Source organism: Moschus berezovskii, chromosome 28 (genome assembly GCF_049115385.1).
Source record: "Moschus berezovskii isolate FMDL1 chromosome 28, NW_MosBer_1.0, whole genome shotgun sequence".
NCBI classification, from domain to species: Eukaryota; Metazoa; Chordata; class Mammalia; order Artiodactyla; family Moschidae; genus Moschus; species Moschus berezovskii.
The window spans coordinates 9781843-9797807 of NC_142487.1; the positions used below are offsets into that span (position 1 = coordinate 9781843).

A 15965-nucleotide genomic window follows, 5' to 3' on the forward strand; every position below is an offset into this window, starting at 1 on the left:
AGAAGGTCTCATCATTCTCCCAGGTTCAGCCCTAAAAGAATGGAGCAGTGACTAGTGCCCAGGTGTTTTTCTCCAAGGACTGGCGTTCCCCCACCTTCACCCACTTTTGCAGAACCAAGCTGTTGCTTCCAGGCCTAGTCCATTAAAAACTGAACCAGTATTTCTGTGCATCTACCAAGGGCCTACCAAGTGCAGAGTCAGGAACAGAGTGTGACTCAGGAATTAGACAATGTGGCAGCCAGCTGTTACCAACCTGTGAGTTTGCTGCAGTGTCAGATTTGGGCAGGACTTCAGCTGTTTCTCTCTCCCAGTCCTAAACCATTGAGCGGGTGGAGAAGTGAGCCCTGATTCCGCCCGAGAACCACCCTTCCTGAGACTCGGGACCAGGATCCTTTATTGCCCATCAAGGCGGTTTGGGATGAGTCTCTCAAGGCAGCAGACTTGAGGAAGTGTCTAGCCATTGCAAGCTCCCTTTCTCGCCTTCTCACTCAAAAGGATACTTCTGGAAATTTCCCGATACCATTGAAAACTCGAGACTGCCTTCACTCTGCTCTGTCTAGGGAGTCAACTTACCTCTATTTTGTTCATTTATCAGATTTATTCTCTTTTGCCTCAAATAAAAGCAGATCCCACTTGTGCACTGAGGAAAGCTTAATTAAAGAAGAGAGTGACTAACGAAAGCCTTTATGTCTCCGACAGTGGCCCCTGAAGCATGTGCAGGGAAGTTTTTCCCTTCGTCTTGCTTCTCCTTGACAGAAGGCTGGGTCCTTTGGGTCACCCAGCCCCTCCACGCTGAACGCTGCCATTCTTATTTTTCTCCTTGATTGCTTCTCTCCGTGCCCCTCTTTGGCGTGTGAACAAGCACTCAGAATGGTACACGAGGCTTCTCTTTGGAGACGGGCCTGATGGATGTTCTGCGACTCAGCCTGCAGGAGACTCTTGTGCTGTGAGCATCTGTCATGTTCCTCCCTCCCGAGGCTACAGACACTTTCTCAGCTGCCTCCTCCCAGATCTTCAAGCAGTGTTTTCATCCAGCTTGCTGCGGGGCTCAGGGACCAGCAGATCCCCAGGAATGCGTCTCTGTACCTGAGAGTGGGCCCTTGCCCTTCTCTGCCGACCACCTGTCCGTTCTCCTCTACCACGAGTTCTTCTTTGGAGGCCTCATCTTTGCTGCCACTCGAATCTGGTTTATCTGCTCTATCCTTCAGTTTCCATGTCAAGAACAGTAGCAGCTTTTGCATTCTCGTTCACAGCGGTAGGGCTTCCCGGGTGGCACGGTGGTAAAGAATCCACCTGCCAATGCAAGAGATGCAGGAAGATACAGATTCGATCCCTGGGTCTGGAAGATCCCCTGGAGTAGGAAATGGTAACCCACTCCAGTATTTGTGCCTGGAAAAATCCCATGGACAGAGGAGCCTGGCAGGCTATGTTCCACGGGGTCACAATGACTCAGACACAACTGAGCATACACCCAGACTTGCATTGTTCACAGCGGTACCACTGCAAGCTGGAAATGTTTATGTAACCGCTGAGAACGCGTGATTCTAGGGGAGAGCTGGGTTTAATCCAAAAGGAACAAAACCCAGTTTCAGTTCAAAGTGAAACCTGTGGCAAAACAATAGTTAACAACCACTCTTGAAAGATGGAGCTTCCCAGGTGGCTCAGTGGTAAAGAATCCACCTACCAATGCAGGAAACATGGGTTTAACTCCTGGGTCGGGAAGATCCTCTCGAGAAGGCAGTGGCTACCCACTCCAGTATTCTTACCTGGGAAGTCCCGTGGACAGAGGAGTCTGGCTGGCTACAGTCCTTGGGATTGCGAAGAGTCAGACAGGACTAAGTGACTAACACTTCACTTCACTTTCACTTCAACAGTTCACTTAAGCAAAGGGGGTTTCAGAAATGCCTTTGAACATTCTAGTTCTGCCAGGAGTCAACCCTGTTGCTGGTTTTTGTTTGCAAATATTCCTTTGCTTATGCAACGTGGTCACAATCCAATATTTGAATTCTATGGATTTCATTTGACCCTAAGATTCCTTCATATGCAAGCATGTTTATGTCAGTAACCAGGACATGACATTTACCTCTCCCAGAGACAGTGGCGCAGAATGGTTAGCTGGAGAGTAGGCACTGATGTTACACTGTTGGAGCTCAGACGCCAGCTCTGCCAGCAGCCTCTCGACAGGTATTAGCTGAAATTCTTGCCATCATTCCATTGATTCCAAAGACACAGCTCTCAAAGCACATAGGCAGCCAGGCTTTAACCCAAGTGTAGCGTATGCTCACGTTGTCTTCATAAAAGCTAATACATCCTACACCTGTTTGTGCTTCTTCCAGGATGTACCAAAGGGAACCACTTATGTTTTCACCAGCATCCCACATTCCCCTCCAGAGTACAAAAAAGATCGTCACTGTTATTGACTTTTAAACAGATGTGAATTGCAAAGACAATAAGCTGTCATCCACTGCAGAAAGCACATTTTCTTTTAGTTTTTGAAGTCTTGCAGACATTGACCATTTCTGATTGCAACAAAGGACACCAGTGTGGGGTCCTGCAGGCCTCTTGGAAGCATCCTTAGGGTCAGGTTACATATAAGTGAAAACAGCTTAATTCCAAACTGAACAAGTCCCTCTCCAACAGGCTTCACCCAAACCAATTTCTGATCTAAGAGTCACACAGGATGCTTTAGAGAGCAGCTTTGGAAGTCAAGAAACCACTAGAGAAGAAAATGGAGCTGAGCAGTGATCTGGGAAAGAGAACAGATGACGGAGAAGCAGAGCGGGAGTTAGAGGAAGACATAGGGAAGACCTGTGCTCTAGGCCTGTTTCTGCAGCCTGTGTTGGATACCGCCAGCAAGGCAGATTCCAACTTCTGCTTGGCTGACCAGATGCTTCAAAGTGGCCAGTCTGTACCAGGAAACCGGGAGACAGAGAAGGGCTGGAGGAAGAGGAATTCTTGCTCCAGGCCACTGGGATCAGCGTCACATAGTGGAGGCCCAGGAAGGGTGGGGGTTCCTTGATTCCTGCACGTTAGCTTAAGAGAAAGACCATGGAGTCCGTCATTGATGTGTATACAATGATTTTAAAAATTAGTGTTCTTTTTAAGTGGAATAACATTATCATGGTTAATATGTTCTTTAAAATAAAAAAACCCAGTGAAGTATTTACATGCAAATAATAAAATGCAGACAGTATGCTAGAAAGTAATTGTGACTTTGAGTCCTTGCAGGTGACCCTACCCTGACCCCAAACTCCCCTGTTCACGCAGAGGAAAGTGAAAGGGATAGTAACAATTTTTCCAATAATTTATTAGCAAGTTTCCAAAACAAATTGTCTAGCAACACAGAGACCAATTTTATTCTGCTTTTCTTTTCTAACAGAGATTTTGTTGTCAGTTTTCTTAACATTGAGAACATTGGTACCACATTGAAGAGTCTCTTAATTTTAAGTATGTCAGTGTTTTATAATTAAAAATATGTTTGTTGGTTTTAACAAAACCCTGCTAGTGATTTAAATCATCACATGGCAGATGTGCTATGGGAGCACCAATGTTATTTCTAATATGACTTTTTATTTTTTAGCTTTTATTCAGGATTTTATTAACACTTGAGTGTATCTAAATGGTTAGGACTGTTTGTGTGGCAGAAATAATTTATTTTAAGAATGGTCTTGTAGAATTTTTCCTTTGAAATGCCTCATACAAATTAATTTTAACTCGTGTTGCTTTTGTTTAAGAAAAAAGAAAACTTCTAAAAATATCATTCCAAACTTTGGTCTCAAAACCACTATTTTCATTTATTTTTGTTTCAAGGTCTTAAAGTAGTGGGTAAGAGAAAGGAAGAGGGTATTCAGAATACTTGACTCATTTTAAGTTTACTTCTTTTAGAAATGTGCTTCTTTATCTGCTTTTGCTGTTGACTTGCTGCTGCTGCTGCTAAGTCGCTTCAGTCGTGTCTGACTGTGCGACCCCATAGACGGCAGCCCACCAGGCTCCCCCGTCCCTGGGATTCTCCAGGCAAGAACACTGGAGTGGGTTGCCATTTCCTTCTCCAATGCATGAAAGTGAAAAGTGAAAGTGAAGTCGCTCAGTTATGTCCAACTCCTAGCGACCCCGTGGACTGCAGCCTACCAGGCCCCTCCATCCATGGGATTTTCCAGGCAAGAGTACTGGAGTAGGGTGCCATTGCCTTCTCTGTGCTGTTGACTTGAGACATAGTTAAAAGTGGTGTGGAAATGCATGAACTTTGTCCTTATAAAAATAAATTAAGGAAAACCACAATAAAAATTATGAAAGCTATTAAAAAATTACAACAGAAAAGAAGCTATAATAATGACTAATCAAGGTAGGATGAAGTCATATTGGAACTAAGATACTAGACACACAAAGATGAAAAATGGTAAGGTGACGATTAGAATTAAATATAAAGTTCCTGGCATCTCTTTGGAATATCAGTTCAGTTCAGTTCAGTCGCTCAGTCATGTCCGACTCTCTGCGGACATGAATCACAGCACGCCAGGCCTCCCTGTCTATCACCAACTCCCGGAGTTCACTCAAACTCATGTAATAGGTATTATTTAACATACTTTATTCATGCTAGTGTGCTAGTATTAGTTCCTCAGTTGTGTCTGACTCTGCAACCCCATGGACTGTAGCCTACCAGGCTCCTCTGCCCATGGAATTCTCCAGGCAAGAATACTGGAATGGGTAGCCATTCCCTTCTTCAGGGGATCTTCCAGTCCCAGGAATCGAACCCAGGTCTCCTGCATTGCAGGCAGATTCTTTACCTTCTGAGCCATCAGGGAAGCCCCATATTAAATAATGCCTACTATATTATTCTCTGTTGTTCTTAAATATTTCATAATTACTTCTAGCTGAATAAGTGAAGAAGATGAGAGTCAGAGTATTAACCAGAAAAGAGCAGAGATTGAAGGGTTATGACAGACACTACAAAGGTTTCCAGGATATTTTAGATTTTATATGTTGCCTGTCCATTAGTGTTTGGTTTATACCAGTTTTCTCATAAGTAATTCTGACATGACCTTTCAGGGTCCAATCAGGATTTCATATGTTCTTGCACCGCACCTGAAAACCGACATCCCATGACTAGTTATCTAGAGAAAGCCACGGATATTTGCACAGCTCATATCGACACACTTTCTTGGTTCAGTCTGAAAGAATTTTAGGGCATGGCATGAGTGCTGTGTACCATCCGTGAGAATGGTATGTCCCAGAGGGACGGACACAGTACACATGGTGGATGCCGAGTTTTCTCAGACGAAAGAGGAGCGCACACACCTTGTGAGCCAGTTCAAGAGAAAGAGGGTGATCAGCAAGTTCCTGCTCACCAATCAACTGTGCTTCAACTTAGAAAAGAAAGGGAAACAAGTAGAAAATTTAAGAAAGAAAGACCCGGGCTGTGTAAAAAGGGATTTGTTATTGTGTGAGAGCCACGGATATATAGGAAATATAGTAAAAAAAAAAAAGGAAGAAAGGAGAAGAGGGAGGAAGGAAAAGAAATTTTAAAAAGCGCTTTTGACATCATTAATTTAATCATCACGTCTGACACTACTTCTTAGCAAGGCATATTTCATAATAGCGCCAATGCCAAATTTCTCCTCTTTTTGCTGCTGCTGCTAAGTCACTTCAGTCGTATCCGACTCTGTGTGACCCCATAGACGGAAACCCACCAGGCTCCCCCATCCCTGGGATTCTCCAGGCAAGAACACTGGAGTGGGCTGCCATTTCCTTCTCCAATGTGTGAAAGTGAAAAGTGAAAGTGAAGTCGCTCAGTCGTGTCCGACCCTTAGCGACCCCATGGACTGCAGCCTACCAGACTCCTCCATCCATGGGATTTTCTAGGCAAGAGTACTGGAGTGGCCTTCTCCGCTCTTCTTTTTACTATATTCAAATTGAAATTCCACTGGACTGGTCTGGTTGCTAAATAAAATTTCTAGTAGACTGGTGAACATCCTCATTCTATAATTCTGGACATGAAGGGTGTTTCACATTAAGAGTTGCCCTTAGGAAATGCTGCCAGTTATATTTTTGAGTTTAGATTATATAAAGTATTCTGTTTTCCCCATCACAGAATAATTCTCAGTGTTTGCTTCTAAATCTTTAGTTGATTTTTATTGTTCCTTTTAAATGAAAATTGGGGGACAGGGATGCTCTTAACAATTCAGGAAAATAGATTGAATCCCATGCAACCAGCTATCTCAGCTTTGTTTTCTTTTTCTGCAGCTGAAACCAAAAATTACCATAAAAATTCCATGATTTTCCCTTATGTAGCTTCAGGGGAGAGCCAATGCACCTATCAAATAAGTGTTGTTAAGGTTTATTAATTATTAATGCGAAAGCCGACTGTTTTCTGTGTCACCCTTATGCCTTTTACGACGTACCAGATTCAGTCCGTAAAGCATGGTGGCATATTTTAACTTTTACATTCCACTACTGCAAAAATGAAAGGCTGCTAAATGTAAAATTATAGGTAAGTGTTATGGAAGCATCATATCGAAAAAGCACGTAAAGTTTTGTAATGAAAACTTACTCAGAAGCCCCTGAAGGGACGTCTAATGCGCCAGACGTTGAGTAACTGACTTCATAATACTTTATCTAGATTATCTCCAGCAGCAGTGAAAACAATAATAGATCAGAAATTTAGGGCCAGTTTTATTTATGAGTAAGAGCTTGAAAATGAATGCATAAATCCTAGGCCCCTGTTTTCCATGTCGGTGTCCCACCATCAAGGGTCTTCTCCTCCGATGGAGTGAGCCAGACACTGCAGAGCCTGACCCAGGCCACGCCCGCAAGCGCCCAGAGCCCTCGGCCTCTTGGCTGACACCACAACAGTCTTGCAGTAGACTCCTGCTCAGTTTTATCCAGAACTCCCATCTAAGGGCAGCCCCCGTCATCCTCAGTCTGACTCAAAGTTCAGCTCGTCCATGACTCACCGGTTCCTGAGCCCACCCAGCTCAGGCCCGAGCCCCTGCTCCGTACCTGGAGCCTGGCAAGTGGCTCTGGAGAGGCCAGAGGGGACCTGACCACCTGCCCAGCCTGCGTGACCTTCTTGTCCCAGAATCACCGCCGGGAGCCACATGCTGTGAGCCCTGATGCTGAGGCGTCGCTGCCCCAGTGTCTCTTTACTGTTGTTTACTGTTCACAGTCAGTGTGGTCCTGTTCTTTGGGAGCTTTTGTTCAGTAGACTAGATCTGTCCTTTCTGGACACTTCGTCCATCTGCACCTTCGGGGAGCTCAGATGCTCCACTGGACTTGGCCTTTGGATACTTGGCTCAGCTTTCCAGCCCACTGGGTCCCCTCCTCTGGGCCCTCTTCCTTCCCCCCTTCCTTCTTCCCTTTCTCCCTCTTTCTTCCTTGTGGCTGTGGACACCTCATCACAAGTGTCAGCCTGAGACAACCAGACACTTCCTCCTCTGCATTCTTCCTGGAAGGCAGGCTTTCCATCTAAAAGATTTCTTCCTAGTTGTGTTTTCCTGCTGCTGCTAAGTCACTTCAGTTGTGTCCGACTCTGTGTGACCCCATAGACGGCAGCCCACCAGGCTCCCCCGTCCCTGGGATTCTCTAGGCAAGAACACTGGAGTGGGTTGCCATTTCCTTCTCCAATGCATGAAAGTGAAAAGCGAAAGTGAAGTCGCTCAGTCGTGCCCAACTCCTAGCGACCCCATGGACTGCAGCCTACCTGGCTCCTCCATCCATGGGATTCTCCAGGCAAGAGTACTGGAGTAGGGTGCCATTGCCTTCTCCACGTGTTTTTCTACTACTCGTGAAATCTGAACCCAAAATTTTTGCAAAACTTTTGCATTCTCTCTGAAGATGGCTCCATGTGTGTCCCCTCCCCCATCAGGTGGCACTGAGTCACCCATACTAGACGTTCCACCCAAGGGCCTGCCCCCCATATTCCTCCCAGCAAAGTCACATCCACTCTACAGTTCAGCACTGCAGGGAAAACCATATTGCAGGAAGAAATACAACTTCCTCCTGACTTTGTAGACATAAATATGGACTTCCAGGTTCACTAGTGATAAAGATGGTGCTAGTGGGAGAAGGCGATGGCACCCCACTCCAGTACTCTTGCCTGGAAAATCCCATGGATGGAAGAGTCTGGTAGGCTGCAGTCCATGGGGTCTCTACGAGTCAGACACAACTGAGTGACTTCACTTTCCCTTTTCACTTTCATTCATTGGAGGAGGAAATGGCAACCCACTCTAGTATTCTTGCCTGGAGAATCCCAGAGACGGGGGAGCCTGGTGGGCTGCCATCTATGGGGTCGCACAAAGTCGGACATGACGGAAGCGACTTAGCAGCAGCAGCAGTGGTAAAAACCCACCTGCCAATGCAGGAGACATAAGAGACTCGGATTCAATCTCTGGGTTGGGAAGATCCCCTGGAGTGGGTTGCATGGCAACCCACCCCAGTATTCTTGCCTAGAGAATCTCATAGACGGAGGAGCCTGTCAGACTACAGTCCATAGGATCACAAAGAGTCGGACACAACTAAAAAAGCAAGTTAGCATGCTTGCACGCAGGCATAAATACATTTCAGGCTGACAGTGGTCTTCAAATGCTTTTGCTTGTGAATCCTCAAAAGAAGTTTGAAAAAATTATGTACCCACTTTGAATATTTTAAGTTGCTATCTAAAATTTTCATCATAAGTTGATATAAGTTTACTTGTTAATAGGAGATAGACAATATTAAATTATTTTCTAAGGTAAAATGAGGATGGATGTAATGAGAATAAATATTTTATGATATTATGATAAATAGACTTTAATCACCTTACAGATTAAAGCATGCCAAATCTGAAAGAAAACACATGAAACTTTCATCCATGGGTTGCATCCAGGAAAACTTCAGTGGTCCCACAGAACAGCCCAGCGGCAGTTAAAGCAATAAATGTTCCCAGGCTCTGCCACTTTGGATGTTGTGAATTTAGAGTATCTCAGCATGAACCAAAATATCCCATTTTTAACACCAAATTTTGTCCTCCACAGAGATATGTTTCATAAGGGAAGGCGGGGAGCGTTCTGGGTTTCTGCAGCCAGCGTTTCAGTCCATCCCTCAATCTCACACTTGCAGGTCTCTTCACCTGGGCAGTGCCCCATAGTAATAGTTGAGACGAGTGAGAGCTTTGTCATGTTCGAGAAAGACCCCTGTTCCTAGACTCCTTCTCGTAGAGATCAGTATAGGCAGAGTCCATAAAGCCGCTGAGTGTATAGAAATTATTAATACTATTTTGGAAACTATCCACATCCCCCCTGGAAAATATCCGTGTGTCTGCAGAGGTGTGCACGTCTCTGTTGGAAGTTAGGAGTCCGGGGTTGCTGACCTCCCCACACTTTATGTGGTGTGTTCTTGCCTTACCTGCACCTGGTACAGCCTCAAGCTTCTGTGAAGCAGGGGCTGTGTTTCCATCATTTATTGTGGCATCCTCACCGTCCCAGGATCCTGGCATGCAGCAGGCTCACCTGTGGACACAGGTCACACACTCAGATCTCCCCCAGGAGCTGGGAAGGGGGTGAATGAATGAAGCAAGTTCAGAGGGGTCCTGGTAGGGGATCCTTCAGGGTGTCCCAAGGACACGGCACCCGCAACAGCCAAAGCCAAGAGTGGAGACCCGGTCCAGGCACAGAACTGGGGGGCCAGGTCTGCCTCATTCAGGAACCTGGGATTTACTCAGTGGAAACCCCTTGGAAGATCTTTAAGCAGAAAAATGATGCTTTGCAGAGGTGAGCTGTGGCTGAGTTGGAGAGAACAGAGTGAGGGGGGCCAAATGTGAGGCTGGGCTGGTCATTCAGGAGCACTTGGCTTTGGCTGGGGTGGTGGGAGATGGAAGGAGTAAACCAGGACGTGCTGGGTTCTAGAAACGCTTGGATACAGGGAGGTTGGAACTGCGAGGAGGACAGTGCTCATGAACCTGAACTTGGGAGGGACCGTGCTCATGAACTTGGACTTTATGCTGTAGCAGTGGGATCATGGGACTTATAAAAGAACACTGATGTCATAAAAACTGCATTTAAAAGGCGGTTGACAGCGGGTTCCTCTTTTTTATTCTTGCTGGGATCGTGATGACTTGTACACGTGCACCTGTCACGCCCGTGGATGCTCACCTTGCGGCGGTGTGACTGGTGAGGCCAGACCTCAGGCTCGGCCCCGTGGACAACTCCGCCGACTTCTCTCTGCCTCAGTGTCCTTCCAGCAAAGTGGGGGAATGTGAAGTGAAAGTCGCTCAGTCGTGTCTGACTCTTTGCGACCCCATGGACTATACAGTCCGTGGAATTTTCCAGGCCAGAATACTGGCATGGGTAACCGTTCCCTTCTCCAGGGGATCTTCCCAACCCAAGGATCGAACCCTGGTCTCCCGCATTGCAGGCGGGTTCTTTAGCAGCTGAGCCACCCCCGTGGGGGAATAGTAATGCCTATTAAGTAGGGCTGTGATTTTTAACTTAATGACATAATATATCTTGTAAGACACTCAAAGGAGACCTGGGAAATAGGAAGTGCTCAAAAGAAGTTAGGTTTTATCCCGTTTACAGTGGAATTCTGGGGCATATCTGAACTCTTTCTTCCCTTCCAAAAACTCTCGTGCATCACTGTGAGCTCCAAGGACCTTGACTTCCTGTGGCTCTAATTAATGCAGAAAACATGATGCATAGAAATTAGGATGTGAAAAGGAGAGGGCAGAGTCATCCATCAAGGTCCTGAAATTGTAAGTTTTAATATCTCTCACTGCCCATGAGCTGGAGAACTAGTCTCACACAATAGAGCCATCCTTGGATGTCTTTCACGCACGGCTTTTCATTGTTTTCATTCTGCTCTCGTTCTTTCTGCCCCTTCTTGTTGGATGCTCTCCTGGGGGCTGGGTGGTGTAAGAACCACCTGTCTGCACGTTTTCTTCTCTGCCAAGAGAGGTCTGTGTGTGCCGATGGTCATCAGGGAAACGGGATGTAGTGCCGGCCTGATGCTATTGAAGTTTCGAGACCTTACTTTCAAACACTTTGGTCCGCTTAGGACAGCTGCTGAGAATAACCTTCCCACCTATTGTACCAACGTCTGTAAAGGCTTAGCCACACCGGTCATGGGCCCCTACCCAGCCAGCAACTGAAGAAACCAGATACCTTCCGGGGTTGTCATCCCAGCTGTTGATGCCGGAGGGACAGGGTTTACAGCATCCTTTGCCTACTGTTTTGGATTCCTTGTCATAGGAGTTTAGCTGTTTGTCCACCCTGAGAGCAGTCGCCAGTGACCTTTCCATGGATCACACCCTTTGCTTTAAAGATACCCCGAAAGTAGTTAAGTAAACATTGTAAAAAACCTGTGTCACCTTGACTACTGCTTTGCCCCTCAGTGAAATGGTATAGCCATGTTCCCAGATGTTATCTTATGAGTGAAAGTGAAAGTGTTAGTCACTCGGTCATGTCTGACTCTTTGCAACCCCGTGGATCATAGCCTTCCGGGCTCCTCTGTCCATGGAATTCTCCAGGCAGGAATACTGGAGTGGGTTGCCATTCCCTTCTCCAGGGAATCTTCCTGACCCAGGGATCAAACCCAGGTCTCCTGCATTGTAGGTGGATTCTTTACTGTCTGAACCACCAGAGAAGTCCCATCTTATGAGTCAAGTTCCTTCTAAATCAGAAAGAATTGGGACTTCTTGATTCAAAGAGCTTATATGCGGGTTAGACTATTCAGTAGATTCAAAAGCCACAGATCTTGGGTGTTCCACCTCTGAACAAGACCACCTGATAGTTAGGTCAGAGGCGTAGCCAAATGCCTGGATGCTGAATCTCTGTGGTTCTTCCCTATGAGATCAACCCCCTCCCAGGCCGGTAAACCCAGAGACTCTTGGGTTAGGTCATCAGAATTTTGTAAAGCTGCACAGTGATTGTAATATGCAGCCAGAGTTGAGAACCGTTGGTGGAAGCCAGAATTGCACTCTGGCTCCAAATGATGGATTGGGTTGAGATTGGAGCATTGGGAGCAAGGCGACTCCAAGGAGTGACCTGCTCAGTGGTTGGAACCAGTTTCTGCAGCACTGCCGGGCAGCATTCTGGAGACCAGGGGACCCTCACGCTCACTCTGAAGAAGCCCTTGCAAAAGATGCCCCCCTTTATAATAAATCGGGAAGAACTAGAGGCAATGTTCTTTCAAGCTTCTACAGGTAATCTCCAAAATATGTCAAGAAAGAGACTCCTACAAGTATTATCTATTAATAGTACTTAATATTTATATGGGGCTTCCCTGGTGGTTCAGACAGTAAAGAATCCGCCAGCAATACAAGAGACCCAGGTTTGATCCCTGGGTGGGGAAGATTCTCTGCAGAAGGGAATGGCTACCCACTCCAGTATTCTTGCCTGGAGAATTCTGTGGACAGAGGATCCTGGCAGGCTACAGTCCATGGGGTGGCAAAGAGTTGGACACACTCTTCATATAACACTTTAATAGTAAATAATATGGTTTAAAGCAATTCATACAGAAGTACTCATTCATCCATTTATTTATGAGCCCATGCTCTGTGCTGGGTACTCCATGGACCCTAAGGAAAGAGCAATAAACACGACAGCCACATTCCCTCCTCCCAGAAGAACTTGAGATAAGTCATCACAGGGGCTCTAGAGTCGAGAAAGGGCCAGTGAGTTGCACCTGGGAACTTGCCCAGCCTTGAATGTCTCTGTTGGGCACTGAGGGGAGAGGAAGATTTCTTTCTGAAAGTACATGCATCTGCAATGCTGGGGCACCAGATTCATCCATGTTAGCCATTGTCATCAGAACTGGTTCTGGAAGTTTCAGAGCAGGTGGCACAGGCCTGTGTGTCTGGTGGAAGCAGAGAGTGTCATCACTTTGTTTCAGGGTCGCACTGGAGAGACTGTGTGTCTACACAAAGATGGACTTGGGTTATTTTTTCCTTGTGAATAAGTAACAAGCCGTTAAGTACACAATGGAGACACCTCTCTTCCCGTGAGCCGGAAGCATAGTGATTGATGAGATCCGATGTTTACTTGTGTCCCCGGTAACCTTGACTGAAGTCACTGAAATCTTCAGCCCGTCCATCAGGAGAATGGCACGCACACGCCAAGGGACAGGGCAAGCGGCAGGCAAAGCTTCGTGGGGGGCAGCGCCCAAGGTCCCATAAAGGGACTTGACTCAGAGGCTCAGGAGGTGGAGGGGTTCTCACGAGGAAGGGAAGAGTGTAGTCACAGCAGCAGGAGGAACAGCAGACATTTGTATTCAGAGAAAAGGGAAGGAAGCTTGACAGTGAGGAAGAAGAAAAAGTATAGGAAGAAACTGATACTTGGTCAAGAGGAATGGGCAGTGACTGACGGGGCCAGGTGTGTCCCCTTTGCTCAGCCAGCAAGTGACCATCAATAAGTAACTTTAAATGCACCCTTTTTTTGTTTCTTTGTTGGCTTTTCTGTTGTTTTTTTTTTTTTTTGCATCGTCAGCTCTTTTATGGCCTTGGGCTTTAGAAGCTTTAATTTCCTTAATGTTCATTTTGTAAGGCAAACGAAGATTAGCAGTTCTTCTTTTTAACCTATGGCTTAACCTACTGATTTCTGCAAAATAATTTGTGGAGAAATATCTCTGTTTTTACTGACCAAATTCTACAGTCAATGATAATATGTCTCTTGGTGAGATCTTTTTTTTAAATCTTGACATAGAAAACTTCAAATATGTATAAAAATCGACAGAATTGTACAATGAATCTTCATGTAGCCATCATCTGGCTTAAAAATTGATCAACTTACAGCCCAAATTGCTTTAAATATACATCCAATTTATCCTCTCCATTCCTCATACTATTTTAATGTAAATGCACCTTGGATGGTTGTTGTTTTGGGGGGGTTTTTGCACCTGGTTTTTGTTCTGACACGTGACTGTGTATAAAATGCCTGAGTCAGCACTCATTCCACAGATTCTCAAAATAACCCTCAGCCGTGTTCCTGAAATCAGTGTGTAGATAAAGAGAGATGCAGATACTAAGGTCGCAGTGTTATTTTCTGGCTTTTTTCTCTAATTGTAACCATCCCAGGGGGTCTGAGATGGTATCTTACTGTGGCTGTGGTTTGCATTTTCCTAATGACTAATGATGATGGGCATTAGAGAAATGTCTGTTCAAGTGCACTGCCCGTTTTTATTGGTAAGTTGGGTTGTTTGTCTTTTTTCATGACCAATAACTTGCCCCACATCACACACTCGGTTCAAAGCCAGAGGCAGATCCCAAACTCACATATTCACACTCGAAACCCAGAAATCTACAACGACCAGATCCAACAGCACAGCCGTCCAGCCCATCCACCTTTGAAGGCGTCTTCCTCTCCTTTCCCCACATGTCTACTGGTCATATAAAGACTATGCTATGAAAATGGAAGCCACAGAGTAAACGTGTTGCTCTAGAAATACGCACCCAATAAAACTGTCTAAATACATTTTCAGCAAATAATTCTGAGAGCTTGCCTCCAGCAGAACCTTAAGAAATTCCTGAAGAATGTATTCCGTGATTGTGAAAAATTAAAAGATGAGCTAGATAAAAGTTCTAAAATTGTTTGAAAGGGAGCAAAGAAGTTGACAAATGTGAAAATATAAACATTGTATTAAAATAGCATCCATGGTGGGCTTCAAAAAGTGATAAACACTATAGAAAAAATTGCATGTAAATTGGGAGTGGTAAGAGATAAGTCCTTTGTAATTTTAGTAGAAAAACCTAATATGCTAGTTAACCTTAGATTTTTAATTATGTATTACTGACACACTGAAATAGATAGGAACCATGAAGATTTACCCAAAAAAGATTTATTCTATTACATGGAGACCCTCAAACATGTTTGAACATAGAGTGGGTCTTTTTAAAAAATCTGCATTTAAAGAAAGTTTAAATTCCTTCTGTGCCTTTACAGTGTCTATAGCACTGGGATTTTGTAACATGGATTTTCCCTCTTTTTTTTCCAGTCCGTAAAAAGAGCTCCTTAATGCTCAGATCCCAGGAGCTGGGAAAGCAGATCGTGGTCAGTGTACAGGAACTACAAGTGCTCGAAACTCCAAACTCGCTGGAAGGTGTTCGGCGAAAATTCTAGAAAGGATTAATTTGACAGATAGCACAGATTAAGAAAAATACTAGAAACCAGAAAAGGCCATCTTTCCTAAAGAGGCTCATTTCATTCTCTAGACTGCTTCCCTGGATCTCGCCAGTTGTTAGCAGGAAGAGTGATGGTACCCCTTTTTTTTTAAATCGCACTCTCGAGCATTATAGAGATAAATAGCTAAATGATGAAGAAATAACTTTCTTTCACAGCAGTCATTTAAGAAGGACAAAAAGGGCTCAAATGCAAATGCGTTGGATGACATGAGAAAATTAAACCATGAGTGAAAAATTCCGTGTTTCTAAGGGTGCTATTATAGGAAGAGTGCCCCCCGCCACCACATCAGCACTGGAAGGGAGAGCTCCGTCCACCCAGAGGGATGAGGGGACTGCCCACGGCTGTCCGGAGATTTCTTTGTGAGCCCCAGAAGTGCCGCAGGTGTAAACTCCCAAAGAACACAAGTCTGCTGTGTTTTGCTGCAGGGCCGATGCAGGAGACCATCTCTGACTTCTGGAGGATGGTGTGGCACGAGAACACCGCGAGCATCGTCATGGTGACCAACCTGGTGGAAGTGGGCCGGGTAAGTGGCCTCTCCGCCTCCCAGTCGTCTGTTCCTTCCTTAGACACCTGTGTAAAGGAGGGCAGGAGCCAGCCCTGGATGCAGTGCTGTGTCCTTCCACAAATGCTAACCACTAGGCTCCTCCTCTGGCTTGCTGTCCTTGCTTATAAATTATCAGTAAACATAGCCTGAATTGCTTTCATTTGTTGCGATAGCAACAGACAGGAAAGGTAGTCAGGATTTAAAAGCAGTTGTTACCCAGATATATTGAGCACACAACACAAAAACACAATGAAGCACGCTTGCTGGTGCTTGGG

General features: G+C 45.4%; 1 protein-coding gene across 5 annotated transcripts in view; it reads left to right on the forward strand.

Annotated features, from left to right (window-relative positions):
• The window catches only part of PTPRM (protein tyrosine phosphatase receptor type M), a 671212-nt gene that overhangs the window by 608536 nt on the left and 46711 nt on the right, over nt 1–15965 (forward strand). For all 5 annotated transcript variants that reach the window (XM_055417180.2, XM_055417182.2, XM_055417181.2 and 2 more), the window contains one exon: nt 15572–15669. In XM_055417180.2, coding sequence (XP_055273155.1) covers nt 15572–15669 — 98 coding nt within the window. The remainder of the gene's footprint in view (nt 1–15571; nt 15670–15965) is intronic.